This window comes from Pelophylax lessonae, assembly GCF_965119305.1.
Source record: "Pelophylax lessonae genome assembly, chromosome: 6".
NCBI lineage: Eukaryota > Metazoa > Chordata > Amphibia > Anura > Ranidae > Pelophylax > Pelophylax lessonae.
The window spans coordinates 253761403-253784707 of record NC_138773.1 but is presented as its reverse complement, the minus strand read 5'-3'; the positions used below and the strand labels follow the sequence as shown (position 1 = coordinate 253784707).

Below are 23305 nucleotides of genomic sequence, written 5' to 3'. Positions count from 1 at the left end.
AGCACTAACAAGCTTAAAACATCTGTAAGAAAAAACGTTGTACTTTTATGTTAAAAGAGATAATATAAGAATATCTTTTTTTTTTCAAGAAGGCAAAGGGCTCCTAGCACAGTGAAACATTTGTATAATTACCAATAGAAATACATTAGGCATTACGGTATTTATGGTCTATACATGGAAAAGGTGACAAATGGAATCTGACTGTCTGTCCTGGGAATGGACCCTTATACCTTGGTCTTTATATATAAGGCCTTGTAATGTTTGATGTAAAGGAACAGCTGATATAAGTTCAGGCTTAGTTAGGAACCCCTTGAAGGTCTTCTGTAAGTGGAATTGGGATTTTTTTTTTTCACTCAGTATACAGAGAGGACAGTACTTTATAAATAGTATAAAATAATTCACGCCACTCTCTGTTCCCAAAAGTGATTAATAACAATCTAATCTAACTGTCATACACACATAAACTCTAGCATCAAATTGGGTTAAAGATAGTTGTCCTGAAACATTTTCTTTTTTTCTTTTGGAGAATATCCATGAAAAACAGGAAAAGCATACAAACTCCATTATAGAGTGCCCTTGGGAGAGGTGAAATAAGAGCCCAGTGCTGCAAAGAAGTGCTAAGCACCTAGCTGTAGTCCATGCTACCAATTTTCTCCAAAGGAGGTGTGGTCAAGAATGTAAATTTAAAGTAGATCTAAACCCAAATACAAAATGTAATACATTGCAATTTACGAATCTCCAGATGTGGCTGCGGCATTCCATTCCTACTTTTATTTTTATTTATTTATTTTCACTTGGTAATCCTGCAGATAACATACTTTTTAACTTTGGGTGGCTACGCTCATTTCTTCATTGTATGGAGGGAGCCATAAGTGTCACACAGGCTGGACTTTTTTTTAAACACGTCTGCCTTTTTTAATTTCCATTATGGTGGATTTATAGGACTAGTAAATAATACAATAGAGATAAAAGTCAGATCCTTATCTATTTTCAAGCGACTGTGATCAGACTTTCCAGGAAGAAGAAAAAGATTACCCAGGCATTCCCCACAGACAAAGTCGCCTATCTTCCAAGTCTCTTCCAAGTCTCTTCCAAGTCTCTTACAAGTCTCTGCTAAAAAGTCGCTCCTTCATTGGGCGACTTTCTGGTCGGGGTAGTGTGAACCGGCTCTTAGCCTGAAAAGTAGAATCGAATGCAGCCACTACATCTAAGGGCTGGCAGACTACAGTATACTACATTTTTGTTTTTGAGTTTTGATATACTTCATGTAAGTAAATGAAAGTTTAAATGTAGATTGGTTTTCTTATTAAAAATGTTATCTTAATAGAGAATTTAAATTAATAAATAAGATTCATCAGTGGAGTGAGTTTTCCAGCAAATTTATCTGAGCGCCTTTGCACAGGCAGGATAATTGACCAGCAACTGTGGTTTCTCTTTGCCTTCTTCTGGATAAACAGCACTTAAACAGATTTAGAAATGAAATAGATGGAACATTGCTATTTTTTCAGCATTATTTTTTGTATGTTGGTTTGATGAAGATTACAAAGTTGCACTGTTTTAGTCAATATGCTTTGATAATAGCACTCTATTCTTCTGCAGCTGATGAAAGCAGCTCAATTTTGGCTAACACAGCCCTATTAAGTGCCTTGCTGAGTGTTCTGTTTTACTATTAGCATTAAAAACCCTGTCGATTTTTACACCTTGCAGTATAGTTTATTGACAGAATACTTGTCACCAAAAGCAGATTGTGTTACTGTTGACACTGCATGAGCTGTGTGTTACCCAGTCATCTTATTTATGGACCGGAATGCAGCTAAAATAGGTTCTGTCTCTCAGCCCCGCACATTTGTTGTGTTTTTTTTCCTGTTGCCAAATTCATTTTATAGGCACAGATGTCAGGCTGTTCATCCCATTACTGGGCTTGTTTATAAGCCCTAAAACACAAATAAAGTTTTCCTTGACTGGTGACTCCTTCTTAGGTTGTTATTTAGTAAATGTGAAAAGTATATAAACTGGACTACCGTAAACTAACCAATGAACACTTGTTGTTGTTTTGACTACCTTAAACTAACCAATGAACCCTTTTTCTTTTTTTTTCAAATTCTTTATTGATCAAACATAAACAGAAAGGTAGCGTGACACATAATAACACAGCATACACATTAAAATGCAGGCATGGCATGAAAAAGTAAAGTGAAGGCATGGCAATGCACAAAAAGAAAGAAAACTAGGAAAAAAGAACCCCGTCAATGAAGTGCTAGAGCAAATCATCAAAACAGACAATTATCATAAGAAAAACGTAGTATCCGCACCATACGATAGTGAGATGCAATAAAAAGGGAAGTCACACCATTGCGAGTACATGCTAAACTTGAAGATAGAGATAACACTTTTCTCTGAAGGGAGGGGAAAAATGGAAAACCAAGAGGGGAGGGAAGTGAGCAGACAGAAAACAGCTAGGTGCAGAGAGAGGAAAGAGGGGGGACAAGGGGGGGAGGAAGGCCAAGGATAGAGCAAAAGAAGGTGTCCCACGCGAGTGACCCTGCCACATCTGGACTCCTTCTCAGGAGCCAGGGGCACTCAGCGCCTGACCCTCGTCCGACAGAATAAATGCATTCCAGCATGCACAGGTTTTGGAGTATCGTTCCCAATGAACCCTTTTCATCATTGTGACTATTCTAAACTAACCCATTAACTCTGTTTAATGTCTTTTTGACAATACTAAACTGACAAAAGGTAAAATTTAACTGGCTGCTCTCAGTCATTGAACAAGTGCAAAACCTGGAGACAACATCCCTAACTAGACTTTCAAAATATGGTTACCAAACCTACTGATTTATCATATATTTTGATTAAACCTTTATGTTTGGGCTTCCACAATTCCAGAAATAACTGCATAGACGCAAGTAGACGCATAGCATACAATTTTAAAATGGTCGAGCGACAAAATTTTACTTAACATCAGTGTTCTTTTCACCACCTGATGCCCAGAGGGACAGTTTCTTCATTGGAAGTAATTGTTTCAGTTTTAGTTCTCTCACTATCCATTACCTTGCCCATCCTACTCCTTGATAGTGAGAGAACCAATACTGAAATAATTACTTCCACTGAAGAAACTGCCCCTCTGGGCACCCACCGTGTCTAGCCATGAGACCAAATTTCCATTTGATCGCATCAGTTCAAAAGTTGAGATTGGTTAATCCTCTTCTTTAACAGAGATCATGGGACCAAATACCCTAGACATTAACTGCCAAGGATTCCCAAAACAATGGTTTCTGCAGTGAAGATAAGTATTTCTAAACCTCAGGGAGCAGGATGGACAAATGAGCTACTGAGTATCTTATTTGACAGTAGATCTACTATAATATATAAACCTGAGTTTGTACGTTATTTCTTCATGTGGTAAAATACAAAGGATAAAAATAAGGCGTGTATAAGAAATAAAATATATATATATATATATTTTTTTAGGTCATCCACGTTTTTTCAATCAGCTCTCAACTGGACTGGACATTATTGGTTTGGCTGGAGAATGGTTGACTTCGACAGCAAATACAAACATGTAAGTTTTATATTTTTAAGTAAATTTTAAGGAAATGTATACTTTTACTGAACTTAGTTGTAACATGGCTCCCTGGATCGCTCAAAACTGGTAGGCAAGAAGTGGTTTGAAATGATAGTTTTTTCATGATCTTCAAGACTTTTTGAAAATCCAGTGACCAATTTGACTAGTGTTCACCCAAAATTATACAAATAATGATATTAATATAGTTATCTACATAGTCCCAGGATTTTATCATGTAACTTTGCATAAGGGTCTGTGTATATAAAAATCTATAATTTTATTCGGACATGCTTTTGTGAAGCATTTCTAGAGGATTTGGAATGCAGTGTTTGAATTGGATTTTTAATACAGTGTATACTACAATATTGAAACAATACTACCAGATACAGGGGATTTGGGTATATATTGTTTATCATTTAAGTCTCTTAAAGTGTAACTCTGCTCTTTTTCAATAAACACGACCCCCTCTAGGGAATCTATGTCATTGCAAGGGTGTTAACTAACTTTGTTGCAGACTCCTACCTGTTTCTATTCCTAGGGAGAAGCTGTTTGTTTCCCTTTATCCCAGTGATGGCGAACCTTGGCACCCCAGATGTTTTGGAACTACATTTCCCATGATGCTCATACACTCTGCAGTGTAGTTGAGCATCATGGGAAATGTGGTTCCGAAACATCTGGGGTGCCAAAGTTCGCCATCACTACTATATCCTTTCTCAGACTTATCGTGAATAAGAAGGGTCAACCTTCATTATACCCACAAGAGCAAATTGTGTGTTCTAATGAGGAAAGCTGCACATCTGAATCCTTTCAGTACACAAGCCTTAGGTAGTATTTTACCAAAAATGTAATTCCTATTGCAGGGGATGCCTGAAATGTTTCTTTCTAAAGACATTCAGCAAATCAAAGAAGCAGAAAATTTACATATGAGGGGGCATTCAGTACCCCAGTGGTGTACAGAATGCCTTCAGGTTGCCATATTCAATATGGCAACCTGAAGGCATTCTGTACACCACTGGGAATAGCATATTGCATTGCATTTTTAGACAGTTGCAGAAAATTACAGTGGCTGTATACTGAAATAGAAAAGTAATTTTCAATATCATTAAATTTCAAAATGGCTTGTGTAGCATTTTTTAACAAAAGTGGAATTGTCCTTAAAGAAAATCTTTACTGAGAAGAATAAGAAGGTAGCCATTGCTAATCACCTTCTAAAAAGACTTGCTATGCTTAAAATTATTTACTATAAACAGCAATGACGTGCAGAACTTTTTTTAATATCCTCATGGGTCCTCTGGAGTCTGGGTCCCCAAGAAACCACTTATTCTGCCTTTATTATAACTAACTACTGTTTCTTCCTATGAAAACTCAGTCAGAGTCAGACTGGGCTTCAGTGGTTCTGATCAGGTTCTACATATGGGGTCAGTGTTGGCTTATAGGGGGTTGACAGAAACAGAATCTTAAAACCTTTACTAAACTATAATCGTGTCCTTAGTAAGTTCAAAGAGACCCTTTTTTTTCATTAAGAGTTATGTGGCAATATATTTAAAAGGCACTCCCAACTCAACTATCCTGACCTTACCAATGATCCCAGGCTGCTTCTGCCTGCGCTGCAGCTGGTACTGGGATCCACTGAGATGCCTGTGTCTGAGTTTATGGGGAGCAGTGGTGTAACACCCACCGCCATGTAACAGTGTTCGAGCCTAGGGATTGGCTGCTAGACTTGTGCACCCCTATACTCAGAAGTAATAACTTTTCTATCTGCTGGCAGCAAAGGAAGGAGCGTGGGCATGGGATCGCTGGTAATGGTAATTGGGACATGGGAGCCCCTTAAGAAAACACTTTCACTTTGTCTCTTTAAGCCTGAACAAAAGTAAATTCCAATCAAATCATTTTCCCTAGACAGAGGGGGCCACATATTATGCAATTGTAATATAAGCTGTGTGTAATAATTGAATTCATAGGAATAAAAAATATGCATTATTTTATGATGTAGTAAGTAGTAGGTTCAGTGTCCCATAAAACAGCAATTATATTTTACATTAATCACTTTGCAACAGCTAGAAACTTAAAAAAAAAAAACAGAAGGGGAGCCCCAGCACAAACATCAATGGAAGTATAAATCATTTATTTAAAACAATAATTTTTTAAACAATAATAAAAAAACTTACATCTAGGTTAGCAGATGGCTGTGTCAGGTGAGAAAGCTTCCGTGGCCGGCGTGGCCGTCTGGCTGGCAAACTCAGCTGTCATGCATGGATTGCCGGAGCCGCCGAGAGAGTCAGAGGTGGTAGCGGTTTCTCCTTCGGGCAGAGTGACAAGCCACGGGGGTGTAGGGGCACATATAAAATGCATTTTGTAAAGTACTTTGTTTTTTAATCTACATCTAATAATTTTATGTGTATGAACAATTGAGCGCAGAGAGAGTTGTTTTTCTTTTTGGAACAATGAAACATGGTGGCTCAGTGGTTGCTTTGGGTTACAGCACTTAGCACATTTTATTCTTCCTTATTTATTAGCTTCATTTGCTTCTTTTATAAAGCCCTTGGCAATAATGGATACTAATAATAATGGTTCAGTAATAAAGCTGAATAGCTACATTAATCATAATGCAATATTTTTATCTGATATCGAAAACTATTTGAGTCATATGGTTTTATCGCCAAATGCAATCTAAGTGGCAAATGAAAGAAAAGTATATTGTAACTCTCGGGTACATTTACAGCCTGTGTGGTCATTCAAATAAAACAGCTGGTGGCGATTTGAAATTGTATATTGATTTGTGCATGGCCTGAAAAGAAAACAAATAAAATCTAAATATAACGCATTTATTTAACATTATATTTTCCTGTGTGCTGCACTTTTAACTAAACGAGGAGACACAGTTTAATCTTATAATGGCTCAGTCTACCCAAAATTCATGTTTTCAGTTTTGGTTAATGCTAGAGACTTAAAATACCTGTTTTTTATAACACTCAGGAATGATTTCCTAGTTCTTGGGTTCCTGACTCTAGCCAGAAGAGTCACAGGTGCTCTGTCCAGCCCAATGATTGGCTGACAGCTGCTAGAGCTGGACGTGGCTGGGAAATGCAACATTGGCTAATTCTGTTTAGGGCATTATATATGTACTCAGGGATAAATGTCAAGAACACAGGTTTCTTGCTTTCCAGACATGTGTCCCTTGGCACCAGTGGCGCCGTGGCTGGTGCTACATAGGCCGCACACCATACCCCCCCCCCCCGGATCACAGCGAGACAGGAGACAGGACAGAACCGGACAGGACCCCCTGCTCACTCACCCTGCCTGGATATCTGCAGCAGCAGGCGGCGACGGCTTCGGCTTCTTCCCCCTGTCTTCTGCGTCTCCTCCCTCCTCCTCCATGCCCAATGGCATGGCTTCTCTTTTTCGGCCAATTGGGAAACGGGTCTCAAGACCCGCTTCCTGATTGGCCAGGAGGAGGATCCGTGTGACAATAGCGAATTTTCATTCGCTATTGTCACACAACTGGGTGGGCTCGGGGCGCAGTGCTCTGTGCCCCAAGCCCACCCTTTTTTTTAGCCTGGTAGAGCCTCTGGCTCTAGTCACATGGTTAAAAAAAAAGCCCTATTGATATCCATGCGTCCGGCGCCCCGCATGTAGATTAAGATGCTGGACGTATTGATGGGGGAGGGGCGGGGCCCCTGCGCCCCATATGCACCAACCGCCACTGCTTGGCACATAAATGGAAGTAGTGTTGAACTGTTCAGCTGCATCAACTCTCAAATTTGATAGGCTGCCCGCAGCAGGGCTGGGTGGTACACCTGTACTCTCTGCCCACTGCTAAACACCGAAGCCCTATACATCAGCGTTAAACGTCCAGTGTGCATGGGGCCTTCCTGTGAATGCTTCATTTATTTATTGTTATCAAGAATGTAACATTAAGCGTTGAACCACATAAAGGTGAACAGGAACACACAAAACTCCCGAGTGGAAATGAACAGAGTTGGCAAGGAGACTTTGATGTTGGAATATCCAGAGCATATATTAAAATACTTTTTTTTTAGCTGTGGTTTGTTGCCGCAATGTGCATGTTAGCTTAATGCATGTTATATGCATTAGCCCGTTGTAGTGCCATTCACTTTGAATGGCACCTAACACAATAAGGCAATGCAGCTCTAACACATATGCGTGTAGCTCACCACCACACACAGTACCACAGTAGCAGGAGAGCGCTGTCTTTCCAAAAATGGTGCATGTCCTGTTTATGGACATTTTAAAACATTGCCAGCCTATTTGAGCAAAAAAAAAAAAGCACCTTAACGCATGTGCATATTCCAATGCACCAGGACGGCAAGGTGGGAATGGTTCCCTAGCCCACCAGGCTCCACTTATTCACAATACTGGTAAATAAGGCAACCAATTCAAGCTTAGGTGGCAATAATCTGGTAAATATAGGACCATGTAAGTTTAACAAGGGTGCAATCACAAGCGCTTCAGAAGCACGAATGCACATGTCATCCCACAAAAATATTTTCCAGCACTTTGGAAAAGTTCTATTTAAATTATTATTAACGCAAAGCTTTTTTTTTTTTTTCATTTTGGATAGAATGGAAAGGAATTTGAACACCTGTCAAGTTTTTTTTTTTGCCTGTGTCCCCATTAGGGAAGTTCATCCTCCTTAGGTGTCCTGTCTATTGTTGCCATTAGGAGTGAAAGTGTGAGAGAATCCCAAATTTTGGGTTGTCCCCAGAACAGGAATAGAGGGGAAATCCTCAAATAGAGACACTAGTTTTGATGTCCCCTGGGACAACCTGGAATTCCTTCTCTTTAGAGGGATTTCCTCCCACTCTCTGTTTTGGCTATGGGACTGTTAGGGAACACAAATCTCCACAATGGAATAGAGATGACAAAAAAGAACTGACCAATGATATAACCCTCCCTTACTCTCTCAAAATGAAAAAAAAAAAAGTTTTGCCTGTAGTTGTACTTTAACTAGCGCCAATTGTTTTCTTTTCTGTTAAGACAAAGAAATTAGAACTTTCATTAGACATACACAAAGTCCAAACCAGCTGAGTCAGGGGGAATAACTATGTCATGTCTATGGGCATCTTGAGGTCAATGTACTTAAATCTGTTGCATTCGCCATTTTGAGCTGAAAAATAAGAAATAATCATGAGCTGATTAAAAATAAAACACATGTTCTCCTCTGAATGAATATTACGTTTCAGTCGCCCAATGCCTAGAGGTATTCTTCACTTCTATGCATTGAGTTAACACGTGGTAAAACGTGCGTTAAACACATTACTGAAGCATTGCCATTCATTTAGAATTGCATCCCAATGAACAAGTACAATAGGTCCTGATGAAACCACAATATGAGGCATCATACTGCCCATGCAATGCATTATAGTGCACTGTATTTCAAAAAAGGTGCAGGTCTGGTCTTTCTTCTGTACCATGCACTGGCTGCCCATTCTAAATGAATAGACTGCCTTAACACAATGCATATTAAACTGCATAATACCAACAAAATGTATAGGTATGAAAGGTAGCAAAATTAGGACACAATGAAGAATAATTGTAACCTAAGAGAAGTTAAGTCTTAGCTTTTAGGGAAAACCAGCAATATTGCAAATAAGGTTCTAGAATCAATGAATCCTTGCACAAATACTTAAGAGGCAATGGCCATTACGACTACTTACAACATTTTTTCCCTTTGTGGCTGGGGTATCTCTTTAACTAAACTTGACGATTTTTGTCTAGGCATGCATTGTTTCCAGAATGTAACGATGCACATAAAGAAAATTATAAAGTAGATTAGTGTATACATTTTAGATGATCTCGCTAATTGTCTGTTTCTCTTTTCCTCTATCCATTTGACAAAAGTGCCATCCTAATAGGAAACAACACGGAATTCTTGTTGGTCATTAGAACTCTGCACTATACTTCTAAATGAAACTAATTAATAACCATATTGATTCTTTTACCTTACTTTTAAAGATGGATTGCAAATGTACAGGTTGATCCCATTAAATCTATGGCATCTCTCACTCACCGTGAAAGTAGTACATGACAGAAAATCCTACAATGTATGAAGTCTTTCCTCTTCATTAGATGGACATTTAAGCTGGATACATGTCTTTTTGTTTTTGTCACGGATAATTAAAAAAAAGTCATCATCTATAATTACTCCTGACAGATATCGACTGAACCGAACTGTAAAAACAAAGTTGTCCTTGGGGGTTAGTAGATGGCAGACACTACATGAATAATTGCATTTGATGTTTTTTTTAAACTACATTCAATAGTTTTAATTAGATTTGGGCTACTCATTACGTAAAACCTTAACCCTTGTGATGTCAATTCTACTCCACAGTATCCCATTTTCAGCCCCCCCCTGTTGTTGTTGGGTATGGGCTCTGTCAAACTAAATTAGCCCTCTATCCAGAGTCAAAAGTATGTGTAACTAAGTTACCCTTTAACACTTCCTTACCCTATTCCCAGCAATAGCAGCATGCTAGGCACTGGAGGCATGGCTGCTGCAGGTGTAACAGTAAAGATGTTAATAGCACTATAAAGGTCTTAAAGGGTCAATTTGGTGAAAAATATTTAGCTATAGATGGAGCTTGATGACTGAGCCAGGTCCTGAATTCTTATGTCTTGGATATGTCTACAACAAATTATCCCCGCCTAATTAATTCCCAACCCTGTTCCTGTCTGCCTAGGAGTTTTGGATGTTCTTGCCAAATAATTTTGTGTTTTCCTGGCCACAAATCTGTGTTCAAGCTCCCCTGGTACATTCTTGATAGTATAAAACAAATTTAGAACTGCTCAGAACTGGAATGAGAGATATATATATATATATATAAAAAGACACAAGTCCATCTAGTTCAACCAATAGAGATATAAAAACAGGTAGTTTGAAGTATAACTTTGCCAGACTGAGGACAATAAAGTAGTTACATATTCTTAAGAAGCAGTAAATACTTTTTCAAACAAACCCTCACTGACCTTAATAGATGCTGACACTGTGGAGTAATTCATTTGAAGTATTTGAAGTCATTCACTTTGCAGCTCAGCTTACCCCACTTCTTCATTGCTTCTAGTTTTAAATTTAAGGATGAATTGCTCCACTGTGCCTGCCACTACAAAGGTTAGCAATTGTTTTAAAGCTCATCTAGTGCTGACATTGCTATGAGGAAAGCTGATGACTTGACAGAACAAAGGTGTGGTAAAGTATAGGTTTCACATTTTGGTTCTATAATTAATTCACTATATTGTTGAAACTTGTAGTCTCTGAGCAACTGGAGGGCCGCAGGTAACTTGTTTCCGCCTTACTACTTTGCCTTACTTATATAACAAAAGTAACGACTGATATGTAAAGTCTTCCCACAGCCAACATTGATGTCCGGTTTCTGGTTACTATTTGTGCTGAAATCATTGCAGTAGGGGAATATATGATCACTATGCATAAATACTAAGGTCCATATAGTGAACTTGATGTACAGTTATTCACATTCAGGTCATTACAGAGGACAAGGGGGCACTCCTTACATCTGGCAGAAAAGAGATTTAACCTCCACATTCAGAAAAGCTTCTTCACAATAAGAGTTGTGAAAATGTGGATTAGCCTTCCTCAAGAACTTATTCAGACCAGCTCAGTAGATTTTTTATAAAAAGAGTTGGATGCATTGCCAAATGCACAAAATATAACAGGATGTTAACGTTTATAGATAATAACCCCAGGGATTGTTTATTGTGGGGTATATCCAATTGCCTCCTAGGGGATCAGGAAGGAATTTAGACCAAATTGGATCAAGCTTTATTGTTTTTTATTTGGCTTCCTCTGGATCAACTGTTGGTATTGGATTTCGTATATTTAGGCTTTATATTTGTTTATTTTTTCTGTTGGTTGAACTAGGTGGACTTATGTCTTTTTTTCAACCTGACTAACTATGTAACTAAATACCGTAACTATGTACGTAGCAAACAACACAGGAGTTTGCAGGTGCCCTGATGAATAAAGATAATTCAAATTGCTGTGAATTTTCTATGACAATATCATTCATTTTTAATTTAAATTCAGAAATGTTTTTTTATCATTTTAGTGTTGTTACATGCAGCAGCAAAGACCTTTCTTTTTTTTTTTTTTAATTCTTTATAAGGAACTTTCCTATTAAATGATATAGATCTTACCTGGCTTTTCTGTGTATTTTCTCAATGAAGGTTTACCTATGAAATTGCTCCAGTTTTCGTCCTGATGGAACAAATAACACTAAGGAAAATGAGAGAAATAATTGGCTGGTCTGGAAAGGATGGAGATGGTATTTTTTCCCCAGGTAAATGCCGTGAACGACTTTAATGCCATGAAAAGTAATGGGGAATTTATTTCCAATATGAACTGCACATGGAATGCTCTCAAGCACAAAATCTAAGAGTAATAAAAGGGAAGCTAGAAGGCATGAATTCAAAAGAACTGAAAAGCTTTGATATAAATAATGTAAAAACACTTACACTGACATCTAGAGAGATGTAAAAATTGATCATTTATGGTTCAGAGATGTGAGTGACATGGAAAACTGACTGCAGCATAGGTCATGCTAAGGTCTTAATTTTTGACATGGGGTACCAAGTAAAGGCTCTTAAGTCAACCTCTGGCCAGGCTATGGACATCCAGTTGTTTACATACTCTTAACAAGCAGTAAAAAAAGTTTTAAGACAGGCCTTCACGGACCTCTGCAGGCCTTCACTGACCTGAAGCTGCAGAAATTATGGAAAAATTGATCCCCAAAATTCACAACAGAGGCAATGAAATGAGGTTCTAGTCAGTTTCTCAGCTCACTTCGTTTTCTCCTAATGTAAACGTAGAACAATCTTCTGGCCTTCTACAGTAATCACAGAGAAATCATGCCTCTGCCTGTGGGAGTCATGCTTTTAACTGTCAGCCGCACAATGCATCATGGGACTTGTAGTTTGGAAAAAGCTGGATGGCCACAGTTTGACACCTATGCTAGCTGTTTAAAGTGTGTCAGGGCAAAATAAAAAAGCATTTGCACATTTCCCCATATTTTATCCATTTAAAAACCATGCAAGTACAGAGAGAAAGCTGTTGGTCTGCCAGAAATACACAAAAAATCAGCTCTTATTTTCGTTATTTTCCTTGTGGACTGAAATTAAAAGAAGCGGTGTCAGTCTTGTCCTGTTGTCTTTTGTTAAACTACAGAATCCCTCTTGCTCTCCTCATCTCAATAGCATATAGACAAATTGTTGTGCAGTCCTTTATAACAATTAGGAGGTTTTCTTGAGATAACACAAGTAGTATGCACAGGATCCAGGACAACTCTAAATGTCTAACACAAGGAAAAAACAGATATAACAAAACACTTTCAGAGATATATTTAACTGACCAAAAGGGAGTAAAAAAGAGTTTACACTTTAACTGGCATTAGTGTCCAGTGGTACTATAAGTATGCAGCGTTACTATTTATAATTAATATACAGTATTTATATATACAGCGCCAACAGTTTACACAGTGCTTTACAACATAATGGCAGACAGTACAATTACAATAGAGTTTAACACAGTAGGAATCAGAGGGCCCTGCTCGTTGGAGCTTACTATAAGCATGTAGTTAGCAATGCCATAGGCCACTTAACTTATACTGACATCTTTATGTTATTTGTTATTTAGCTCTTGGGTCCCTCCTAGCTTTCTTCCTAGTGGTTTACAAAACATTTAGTTTTACTCTTGCCAGCCCTTCTAAAGCAAGTAGACCTTTTGTGTGCAATACACAAGACACATCAATGGCTATAGAAATTGAGTACAGTTGATCTTGCATTTCTATGTGATAAAAGTGTGTTTGCCTAAGGCAGGTGCAGAATCACTAAGAAACCACATCAAATACATAATAAACATAACACAGCATTATAAAAAAATTCAAGTGAATGAAATAAATGCATGTGTGCCCTCAGGATCCCAAGCATTGTTTAAATATGTTTACTTTCCTCATCATTAATACAACTACACTGGTGGTCATACCAATTCTAGCTGTGTGTCTTTACTGTAGGAAATACCTGGTAATTATATTTATAGATTATTTCTAAAAGTATGCTATATAACGACAGTATTTTATAAAAATATAAATAATAATATACAGTATATGCATAGATTATCTTTCTAATGTGTATCGATTTATATGCTATGTTCCTCTCCTAGGAGGTGCAATATCCAACATGTACAGTATCATGGCCGCTCGCTACAAATACTTCCCAGAAGTAAAAACCAAAGGAATGGCTGCTGTCCCCAGACTGATTATCTTTACCTCAGAGCATGTGAGTTCAAACTAACTGCATTGTTTTCCCAAAAGTATTAGGTATAGAGAGAACATACTCCAACATGTCATGACTTGTATGGGACAATCAAAGTTTAAAGCCTTGAAATTAGTAAAAATTCTGCAAAGTTAGTTAGATTTGTGTAAATATATCTGTGATTGGAAGACTGGGCTGGGTTTGAGCTATTTATTTATTTTATTTCTGAGCTTTGTAGTTACTTGAAAAGCTCATGCTCTAACCCTACTGTTAGCTTGGATCTGTTTGTCTCTCAAAAAGTGTAAGATATTCATAGAGAAAACAATGAATGAGAAAGCAGCACTTCTGGTGTAGTATTGTCAGTGCAAAACAAAGAGTATAGTTGTGGAATAAAGAAAAGTAGAATGTAATAACACGTATCTGGAAGGGTTGCTGGAGACAACCAAGAATGATGACAAATACCTCTTTGAGGTTGAATCTTTGATTGGTAGTTGCACTTAGATGCTAAGGGTAAGACCCAAATCCAGTTTAGCTATGTGAAAGCTTGAAAATGGTGGAGTGCCAGAGCTTCCATGCTTCATCTAACTGCTGAGCACGCTGCAGATCAGCTAGACTAAAGCCCCGTACACACGCGTCGAAAATTGGCAGAGAATTTTCGGCCAACGTCCGATCTGCCGATTTTCGGCTTGTTAGCATGATGCTTCCGACAACCAACTCCGACTTTTCGGCCGAAAAAAATCTGGTGTGCAGACTATAAAATTTTTGTTGGCCGTCAACACAACGGCCGATTTTCGTGCAGTCAGTACAGATTTCGACAGGGAAAAATCCGATGAGCAAGTCTGGGCATGCTCAGTGAAGAAAAAACACAAAGAAAGCAAACCAACACATGACATCACTTCTGAAGTAGAATTTTGTTGGGTGAGAAAATTCGTGTGCAGTCTAGGCACATTCCAACCAACAAAACACAACTTGGACAAAAGTCAGACGATCGGTCGTCCGATAATCATTGCGTGTGTACGAGGCTTTAGTGTCACTTACCTTATGGCACAGCCTGACGTGTAGAGGGAGGCATCTTGTACAGCCCTGGCTCTGAGATCACTGATGTTGCGACAGTGGCCCGTGAGAGCATGGCGAGGTATGAGTACCTGTAAGGTGTTCCCTCAGCCATGGCAGTGGGTAGCAGGTGTGTCACCAGAGACAGGTCAGACTGCTAGTAACAGCAGATGTCAGCAGAGACAGCAGACCCTGAATTGGGCAGACAGCGGGTGGAAGGTGCTTGACAGGCAGCTGGCAGGTAGCAGGTGCAGAAGAACTGGCAGCACTCAGGTGGGAGACCAGCAGGGACCAAGTAGCATGCAGAGCAGGACAGGTGGGTGACTGGATGCAAGGCCAGCAACAGTTGGTCAGATACAGGCATAAATGGCAGGCAGAGAATAGTCAGGATAAAAGCAGAAGTCAACAATGTAGAATCAGGCTGATCAGCAGGAGCAGAGCAAATCCAAAGACAGGCCAAGGTCAGGGCAGGTAGCGTTCAAGCAAGGTCAGGGCATGCTGGGTCATTAACAGAAGTCAACACAGGAACAGATACAGGAACATGGGTAAAAACTGTAGATCAGACAGTACTGGCTAATAGAACTTCTGCAATTTAAATAGTCCCATTGGTGCCAAAATTAGCGACAGGCGTGCGTGCACGTTCACTCATGCGCATACGCATCTGCACACGGTTATGCATAGAGGAATGGGCACCCGCCCATCTGCTTGTGTATGTCTCGAGGATTCATCTGTACTATGTCTAGTGTCTTCCTGACACTAAGCTTGTGCTTTCACCCCATGCCTGAAGAAGTGATGACTAGCCACAAAACATGTTATATGGTGTTTAATAATGTTTATTCTTTAATGAAGCTAATGTCTCACTGAGATATATCTTTTTTCCTGTGATTTTGGCACCTCTGCTACCTGTACTTTTTTTTTTTATTGCATATCTTTCCCTGCGTGTAAGATTTTCCTTTTTGTTTCAGGTCATGGAATATCTAGTAGTAGTTACACTCAGCTAGACTTGTTCTGTAAAGTTGGAGGTGTTTTTCCCAGTCCTACCAACTAAACAAGTCCAGCTAAATGTAATCAACCATTACTAGCCAATGCCCTAATGAACTTACTCACAATTGCACAATCTGGGCTTTTTGAGAGGAAGCCAGTTCATTTAGTAACCTAGGTGAGTTTTTAAAAAAAACAAGGTGCAAAAATGACAGAGATGTTACAGAGTGGTTCGGGTTTCCTTAAAAGGGAGCACAACAGAAATTGTTTGCCTTCCTAATTGGACAGGACAAAGAGGGGTCACTCAGTTATGTGTGTAAATTTGTATTTGGACTATTCCGCTCCATAGAAATATTATTATTTTTTTTTAATTTAGCAACTATTAATAGGCAAGTAAATATGGCCCTTATTCTATGCTTTAAAGCATAGCATAAGGGCCAGATTTACAATATTGTGCCCAAAAACAGAGCAGTGTGAATCTGGCCTAAATGATGGACTGACCATTTATCCTACCAGAGGATGCTCTAGTCAGTCTTGATGGTAAATGTTTTAGTGCAATATTTGAAACATACAGAATAAGTAAATGTATTGCATTTTAAATAAAAAAACAAAAAAAACGAATTTAATCTTAGGTTATTGTGTATCTTGTTATTTACAAGTAACAAAATGAATTTTATATACAATACAATTTTATTCAGTTGTAGGGGCCTTCAAGGCCACCCCTTATATCTCCATGATTCTTTGTGGTGCAATGCTAAAACGGTCTGTATGATTATTTTTGAGCACTGCAACCAGTGGCGGCCCGTCCATTGGGGGCGCAGGGGCACCGCCCCCCTATCCATGCATCCGGCCCCCTAATCTATATGTGGGGCGCCAGACGCATGGATTCCAATTATTTTTTTTAATTTAGCAACTATTAATAGACAAGTAAATATGGGAAAAAATATTCTAGAATTTAACCTAATGATGGTAATCTAAATGATCCATAACCTATATTACATTTTTACAGATTAAAAAATAAAAATAAATAAATATTTGTAAAAAAAAAAAATGTAATCCTGAACATATTAAATAGTATTTTTTGAGTGGAGAAACAACCCTGCTATGTTTTTATCACAATCTGTGTAGGAAGACTGGAAGGAAAGTAAAGCCCCGTACACACGTACCGATTGTCGGACGTAAATATTCGGCCGACGACCGATCGGCCGATTGTAGGCTTGTTAGTATGATGCTTTCGACAGCCGACAGCGCATTTTCGGCCGAAATAGAATCTGTCGTGCAGGCATTAAAATTTTTGTTGGCCAACACCAGAACGGCCGATTGTTCGCCAGTCAGTACAGATTTTGGCCGACAGACAGCAGATTAGCAAGACTGGGCATGCTCAGAAAAGAAAAAAGACAAGGAAAGTTAACCATCATATGACATCACTTCTGCAGGCGGCTGTTGTTGGCCGACAAAATTCGTGTGCAGTCTTTTGCAGTTTTCAACAGACACGACAGCCCTGGACAAAAGACGGCCGATCGTTCGGCCGACGATCAGTACGTGTGTACGGGGTTTTAGGGAACAGCCACAAGTTTGAACTAGAATAGGGATAAAGTGTTTCAATGGGGACAGTTGCATCTGTTAATTTCCCTCACTTTGGAGACATTTATTTTTTTCCCGTGCTCCTCTGAGACAGAAAGTGAAGGGAAACATTTACAACGGGACGCAAATGACAGAATCAAAATTGAACCCTTTCTACTCTATGCAAAACTAAAAGAGAACTTTTTTGGGTTTAAATATATTTGAAATAACCGTAAACTATATATCCAAAATCTCTGTAATCATATTGCAGGCTTCTGATTGAATACTGGGAGGTTTACATTTAAAATAAAAAAGACCCAAGCTTGCATGGGAACCACATTAAAGCCTAGTACACACTAGTAGTTTTTTTTCCACTCAACCCAGCAGGGCTGAACGAAAAAAAAACGTACAGTTTAGGAGGAGCCGCTGTACTAACTATCCGATGTTAGTACAGCAATTTCCCCTGCTGTTCTTTTGTGTTCTGACAGGGGGACAGTCCCCCCAAAAGAACATTCGGGTCAGCACTTTCAGCAAGTGGCTGAGAGTGCTGATCGGGGGCTGATCAGGAGACCTTTTTCGGTCATGCCCCAGCGACAGAGGCCAGCGGAATGGGCAGCTTCTGTCGGACTGGCTGCAGTACACACAGGCCGCATTTTGGCTGGTTTCTATTGACATTTGGCCCATGTGTACTAGGCCTAAAGGGCAGTTTTCAGCCCATTGTATACAAATGTCATACCCTTCATGTTATCGCAATTTCACAAAGAATAAGGTAAGCTTAAAATTGTAACAATTTTACCTCTAGGTTTCATTGCTGAAGTAACATCCATTTCCTACCTTTTCTTGGTAATTAAACTGCTTCACTCTTTCTCAATATACAATATTCATCTTATCCCAGAGTCACTACTCTATGAAGAAAGCTGGAGCTGCACTAGGATTCGGGACAGACAATGTCATCCAGGTGAAATGCAATGAGAGGTAAGCAACTTTGAAAATTATTTCTCAGTAAACCAGAGACAGACTGCCATTACTGGTTTCCTTCTGAAAACACTGCTTTTATGCTATTATGCTATCACAATGCTATTATTCTGACCTTCCCCCAGTATGATAGTCAGCCAAACTGCATTTTTGAGAAGAGAGGTCAGCGGTGGCAACATTCATTTTTTTCTACTGACAAGTTTTCTTTAAAGCAGGAGTCTTCAAACTATGACCCTCCAGTTGTTCAGGAACTACAATTCCCATCATGCCTTGTCCTGTCTGTGAATATCAGAGTTTTACAATGCCTCGTGGGACGTGTAGTTCCGCAACAGCTGGAGGGCCCTAGTTTGAGGATCCCTGCTTTAAAGCATAGCATAAGGGCCAGATTTACAATATTGTGCCCAAAAACAGAGCAGTGTGAATCTGGCCTAAATGATGGACTGACCATTTATCCTATCAGAGGATGCTCTAGTCAGTCTTGATGGTAAATGTTTCAGTGCAATATTTGAAACATACAGAATAAGTAAATGTATTGCATTTTAAATAAAAAAACAAAAAAAAAATGAATTTAATCTTAGGTTATTGTGTATCTTGTTATTTACAGGTAACAAAATGAATTTTATATACAATACAATTTTATTCAGTTGTAGGAGCCTTCAAGGCCACCCCTTATATCTCCATGATTCTTTGTGGTGCAATGCTAAAACGGTCTGTATGATTATTTTTGAGCACTGCAACCAGTGGCGGCTCGTCCATTGGGGGCGCAGGGGCGCGGCCCCCCCTATCCATGCATCCGGCCCCCTAATCTACATGTGGGGCGCCGGACGCATGGATTCCAAAGGGGATTTTTTTTTTTTGAAGCACCTATTTAGAGCCAGATGCTTTAATAGGCTTCGAAAAAAGGGTGGGCTCGGGGGCCAGAGCACTGCACCCTGAGCCCACCCAGTTGTGTGACAATAGCCAATGAATATTTGCTATTGTCATATTGACTCTCCTCCCAGCCAATCAGGAAGAGGGTTGTGAGACCCCTTTCCTGATTGGCCAAAAGGAGAAGCGATCATATTGGTCAGTGGCCAGGAAGAGGCAGAAGAGACACGGCTGAAGGAGAAGGAGGAGGTAAGGAGGCAGGCCGTTGTCGTCTGCCAACTGACTGACGGTACAGACGGACGGACCGGGGGGTGCGCATTGGTTTGCCCCCGCCGCACCCCACCCCCCCCCCCCGAATTACTGATCGCCATCCGCCACTGACTGCAACTCACCTTTCTCACAAAACTGATATTTTAGTTTTTAGTATATACTTTAAAGTTATACTGTTTCTTATAATTCTTAGGAACTGGGCTTGAGCTCCTTGGTCTGTCAGCCTTCTATGGCCATTATGGGCCTCTCAACCTGCTAAATATTTTATTTTAAATTACTCAGGATGCAGCAGGGGATGCTAAAAACACTAAAAACACTAAATGGGAAAATAACAGAGTGGGGATTATGGAAGAAAGATTTCACTGTTGGAGTATTCAGTATATAAGAAGCCAGGGGCTGACTCAGCCTACCATTTTCCACCTATAACTAAAATATACATTTTATGTGGATTGTCCCTTTATTTATGGGAGTTGATAAAATTACAGACTTTAGGGGTCTGTAATGCGTATTTCAAGGCAATGCTAAATTTGTATACGATATTCTATATTTTAGGGAACTGTAAATTTGAATATGGTGTTGGCATCAACCACATCCAGTCACCTTCAAGTTGCCAACACCTTGATAATATAAACAAACATTTGGCAGCATCTCCATTTTTATGTTTTTCCGTTTTAAAGAAAATCTATGTTTTCTATATAATTGGAAAGGTTTAAAGAATGTGTTACCCCAACATTTCCTATTCCTAATATGTGCTTGCAGCACCATGTACTTAAATGAAAAAGTATCCTGTGGTCTTGTAATGCATCCTTAGTGTGACATACCTGGTGTTCCTGTCAGTCCCTCTTTTTCTTATTAAAAGCTGACCACACTAGGCATTAAAGCACAACAGTGTAGTCAGATTTCTGCCTGTTCTCCTCCAATGATCTAATTTGTGCTGACATGCCCCCGCCCTGCACAGCCTTTTACTAGGAAGACATGTGAACTGCTGTTCTCCTCCCCCAGCTCTTTGATCTTCTTATGCACCTGAGAACATAGGATATGTGATTACTTATAAAAAAATGGGGGAAAACATATTTATAATGGTTTTTATAGGTATACATAAATGTTTTGCCTTTATTTTCTATTTAAAACTAATTAGGTTGTTTTACAAGGTGAGGTTCACATTTACTTTAACCACTTGTTGACCAGCTGCAGCACATATACTGCAGCAGGTCAGCTCTATTGCGCGAATCGATGGACCTGTACGCCGTTTCGTGCATTAGCCAGTGGGGCCGCGCGATGTCCGCCGGCCACCCACAATGGTTCTCCATAAAGACAGAAGAGCAGTCTGCCTATGTAAACAAGGCAGACTGCCGTCCTGTCACAGATAAACACAGGGATCCTGTGTTCCTGTTATTCAGGAACACAGATTTCTATGTGCATCTAGTGAGTACATCTCTCACACAGTTAGAAAGCACCCCCTAGGGACACACTTAACCCTTTGATCGCCCCTGGTGTTAACCCTTTCCCTGCCAGTGTCATTAGTACAGTAACAGTGCATATTTTTACTGTAGTAATGTTACTGGTCCCCTCAAAAGTGTCAATTAGGTGTCCGATCTGTCCACTGCAATGTTGCAATTCCACTAAAAGTCACTGATCATCGCCATTGCCAAAAATGCCATAAATCTATCCCCTAGTTTGTAGACGCGATAACTTTTGTGCAAACCAATCAATGTACACCTATTGAGATTTTTTTTTTTTACCAAAAATATGTGGCAGAATACATATTGGCCTAAAATCATGAAAAAATTTAGATTTTTTAATTTTTTTTTATTATTGGCTGTGTTTTATAGCAGAAAGTAAAAAATATTGTTGTTGTTTTTTTTTTTTTTTCCTCCAGAATTGTCGCTCTATTTTTGATTATAGCACAAAAAATAAAAACCACAGAGGTGATTAAATACCAAAAGAAAGCTCTATTTTTGGGAAAAAAAAGGGCATCAACTTTATTTGGGTACAGCATCGTACGACCGTGCAATTGTCAGTTAAATTAACACAGTGCCGTATCGCAAAAAATGGCCTGGTCATTAAGAGGGTAAAACCTTCTGGTCCAGAAGTGGTTAAAGACTACAGCTTCTAGTATTTTTTCTGAAATGATCTAGCTCTTTAAATGTATTTAAGGGATAAAATATTTCTTATTGTAGTGAGAGAGGGACATCACACTGCCATGTGTCACATCACTAATGGCCTGTATAAAAAGCCCTATTAAATAGCATTTTCTGCAGCTGATGTTCTCTGTGTCTGTTTCATTTCACACCTGACAATTTTTACTATAATTACAGAGGAAAGATCATTCCTGCTGACTTGGAAGCCAAAATCCTTGAAGCTAAACAAAAGGTTTGTGGAATTAGTAAAAGCTTACTTGTACTGCAATTAGTGACTTTAAACACCGATTAGAGGTAGAGTATGTTGGGGGGAAAAAATCAATTTGGGGCTTCTCCTTTTAAAATGGAGAAACAAATGAGCATAGAAAAACAGTTGGCCTCAGTAATCACTCAGAATTCCATAAAATAAAAGGTGAACTCTGACTGGCTGATATCGAAAAATTTTATTTTTCACTCTTCTGTTAATTTCTTGTTTCCAATTTTAATTAAGCAGTCCCTTTATAGGTTAAATAGAGAGTGAATAAAAAATGACATTATACCTAAATAGTGTGGATTGCCCACTTTGTAATGTGAAATAAAGTGAAATGTACAACCATATTAGCAATTTCATGTTCTGGTATCTAATACCTAACTGCACCTACTCTATTTTCCTTTGCATTCAGAAATGCTGAACTAATAAGACAATTCATAGCTGACAGACCGTTCCTCCCTCTAGGTCAGGGTCTCTCAACCAGGGTTCCGCGGAACCCTAGGGTTCTTCCTGAGGATGCTAGAAGTTCCTTGAGCAAGTAGACAATTTCTGCCTCTCAGATAAGTTTCCAATGAAACCATTGTTCCTTTTAGCTATCTGTAAGGGGGTAATTCTTCCCAATGATGACAAGAGTAAAGTGGGGTACACGCTAGTAGAAAATCTGCTGAAAATTCCCGTCCGAGGTAAAATCGTACGTTTTTTGGCTAGTGCGTACACCACTTTCAGCAGCCGATGCCGACATTTTCAATGAAAAAAACGGAGGGACAAACACCAAAATTTTTATCCTCCGTCCCCAGACAACCAATTATTGTTTAATATGTATGCAGTACATCCGCGAAAAATCGGATATGAAAAACCGCGCATGATCTGAAGTTGCTGACAACCCGGAAGTCTAGGAACAAATGTCCCAAAAAAAAAAAAAAATCGGAGGAGAAATTTCGTGAACATTATGCACTGTCAACTAAAAACGGTTATGACCGCTGAGCATGAGAGAGAAAAATCAGAGGATATTTCTTCCGATTTCCGTCAAGTGTGTACGGGCCTTAAGGAGCATTCGTCCCACTGACTGTCACACTAATGTGTCATGAGTTGTAGATTTATAATTTTTACCAGGGGTTCCCCAAGACCAGAAATGTATTTCAAGAGTTCCTCTGTGTTGAAAAGGTTGAGAAAGGCTGCTCTATTTACTTATTTGTCTTCTCTAAATCCTACATGACCTCAGAGGTGGTGATAGTATCTAAACGTAGGCAGTAAGCTCTCTTAAAAAAAAACAAATCAGTGCATCATTAGGCAAAATACTTTAAAGTAGTTCTAAATGCAGAAGATTGTTTACCTCAAAGCGGTTGTAAACCTGCT

The 23305-nt window shown here is 39.2% G+C and overlaps 1 protein-coding gene across 3 annotated transcripts in view; it reads left to right on the top strand.

Moving 5' to 3' along the window:
• The window catches only part of GAD1 (glutamate decarboxylase 1), a 178203-nt gene that overhangs the window by 132523 nt on the left and 22375 nt on the right, over positions 1-23305 (top strand). For all 3 annotated transcript variants that reach the window (XM_082261329.1, XM_082261327.1, XM_082261328.1), the window contains 5 exons: positions 3472-3562; positions 11768-11880; positions 13758-13873; positions 18342-18421; positions 21877-21931. In XM_082261329.1, coding sequence (XP_082117455.1) covers positions 3472-3562; positions 11768-11880; positions 13758-13873; positions 18342-18421; positions 21877-21931 — 455 coding nt within the window. The remainder of the gene's footprint in view (positions 1-3471; positions 3563-11767; positions 11881-13757; positions 13874-18341; positions 18422-21876; positions 21932-23305) is intronic.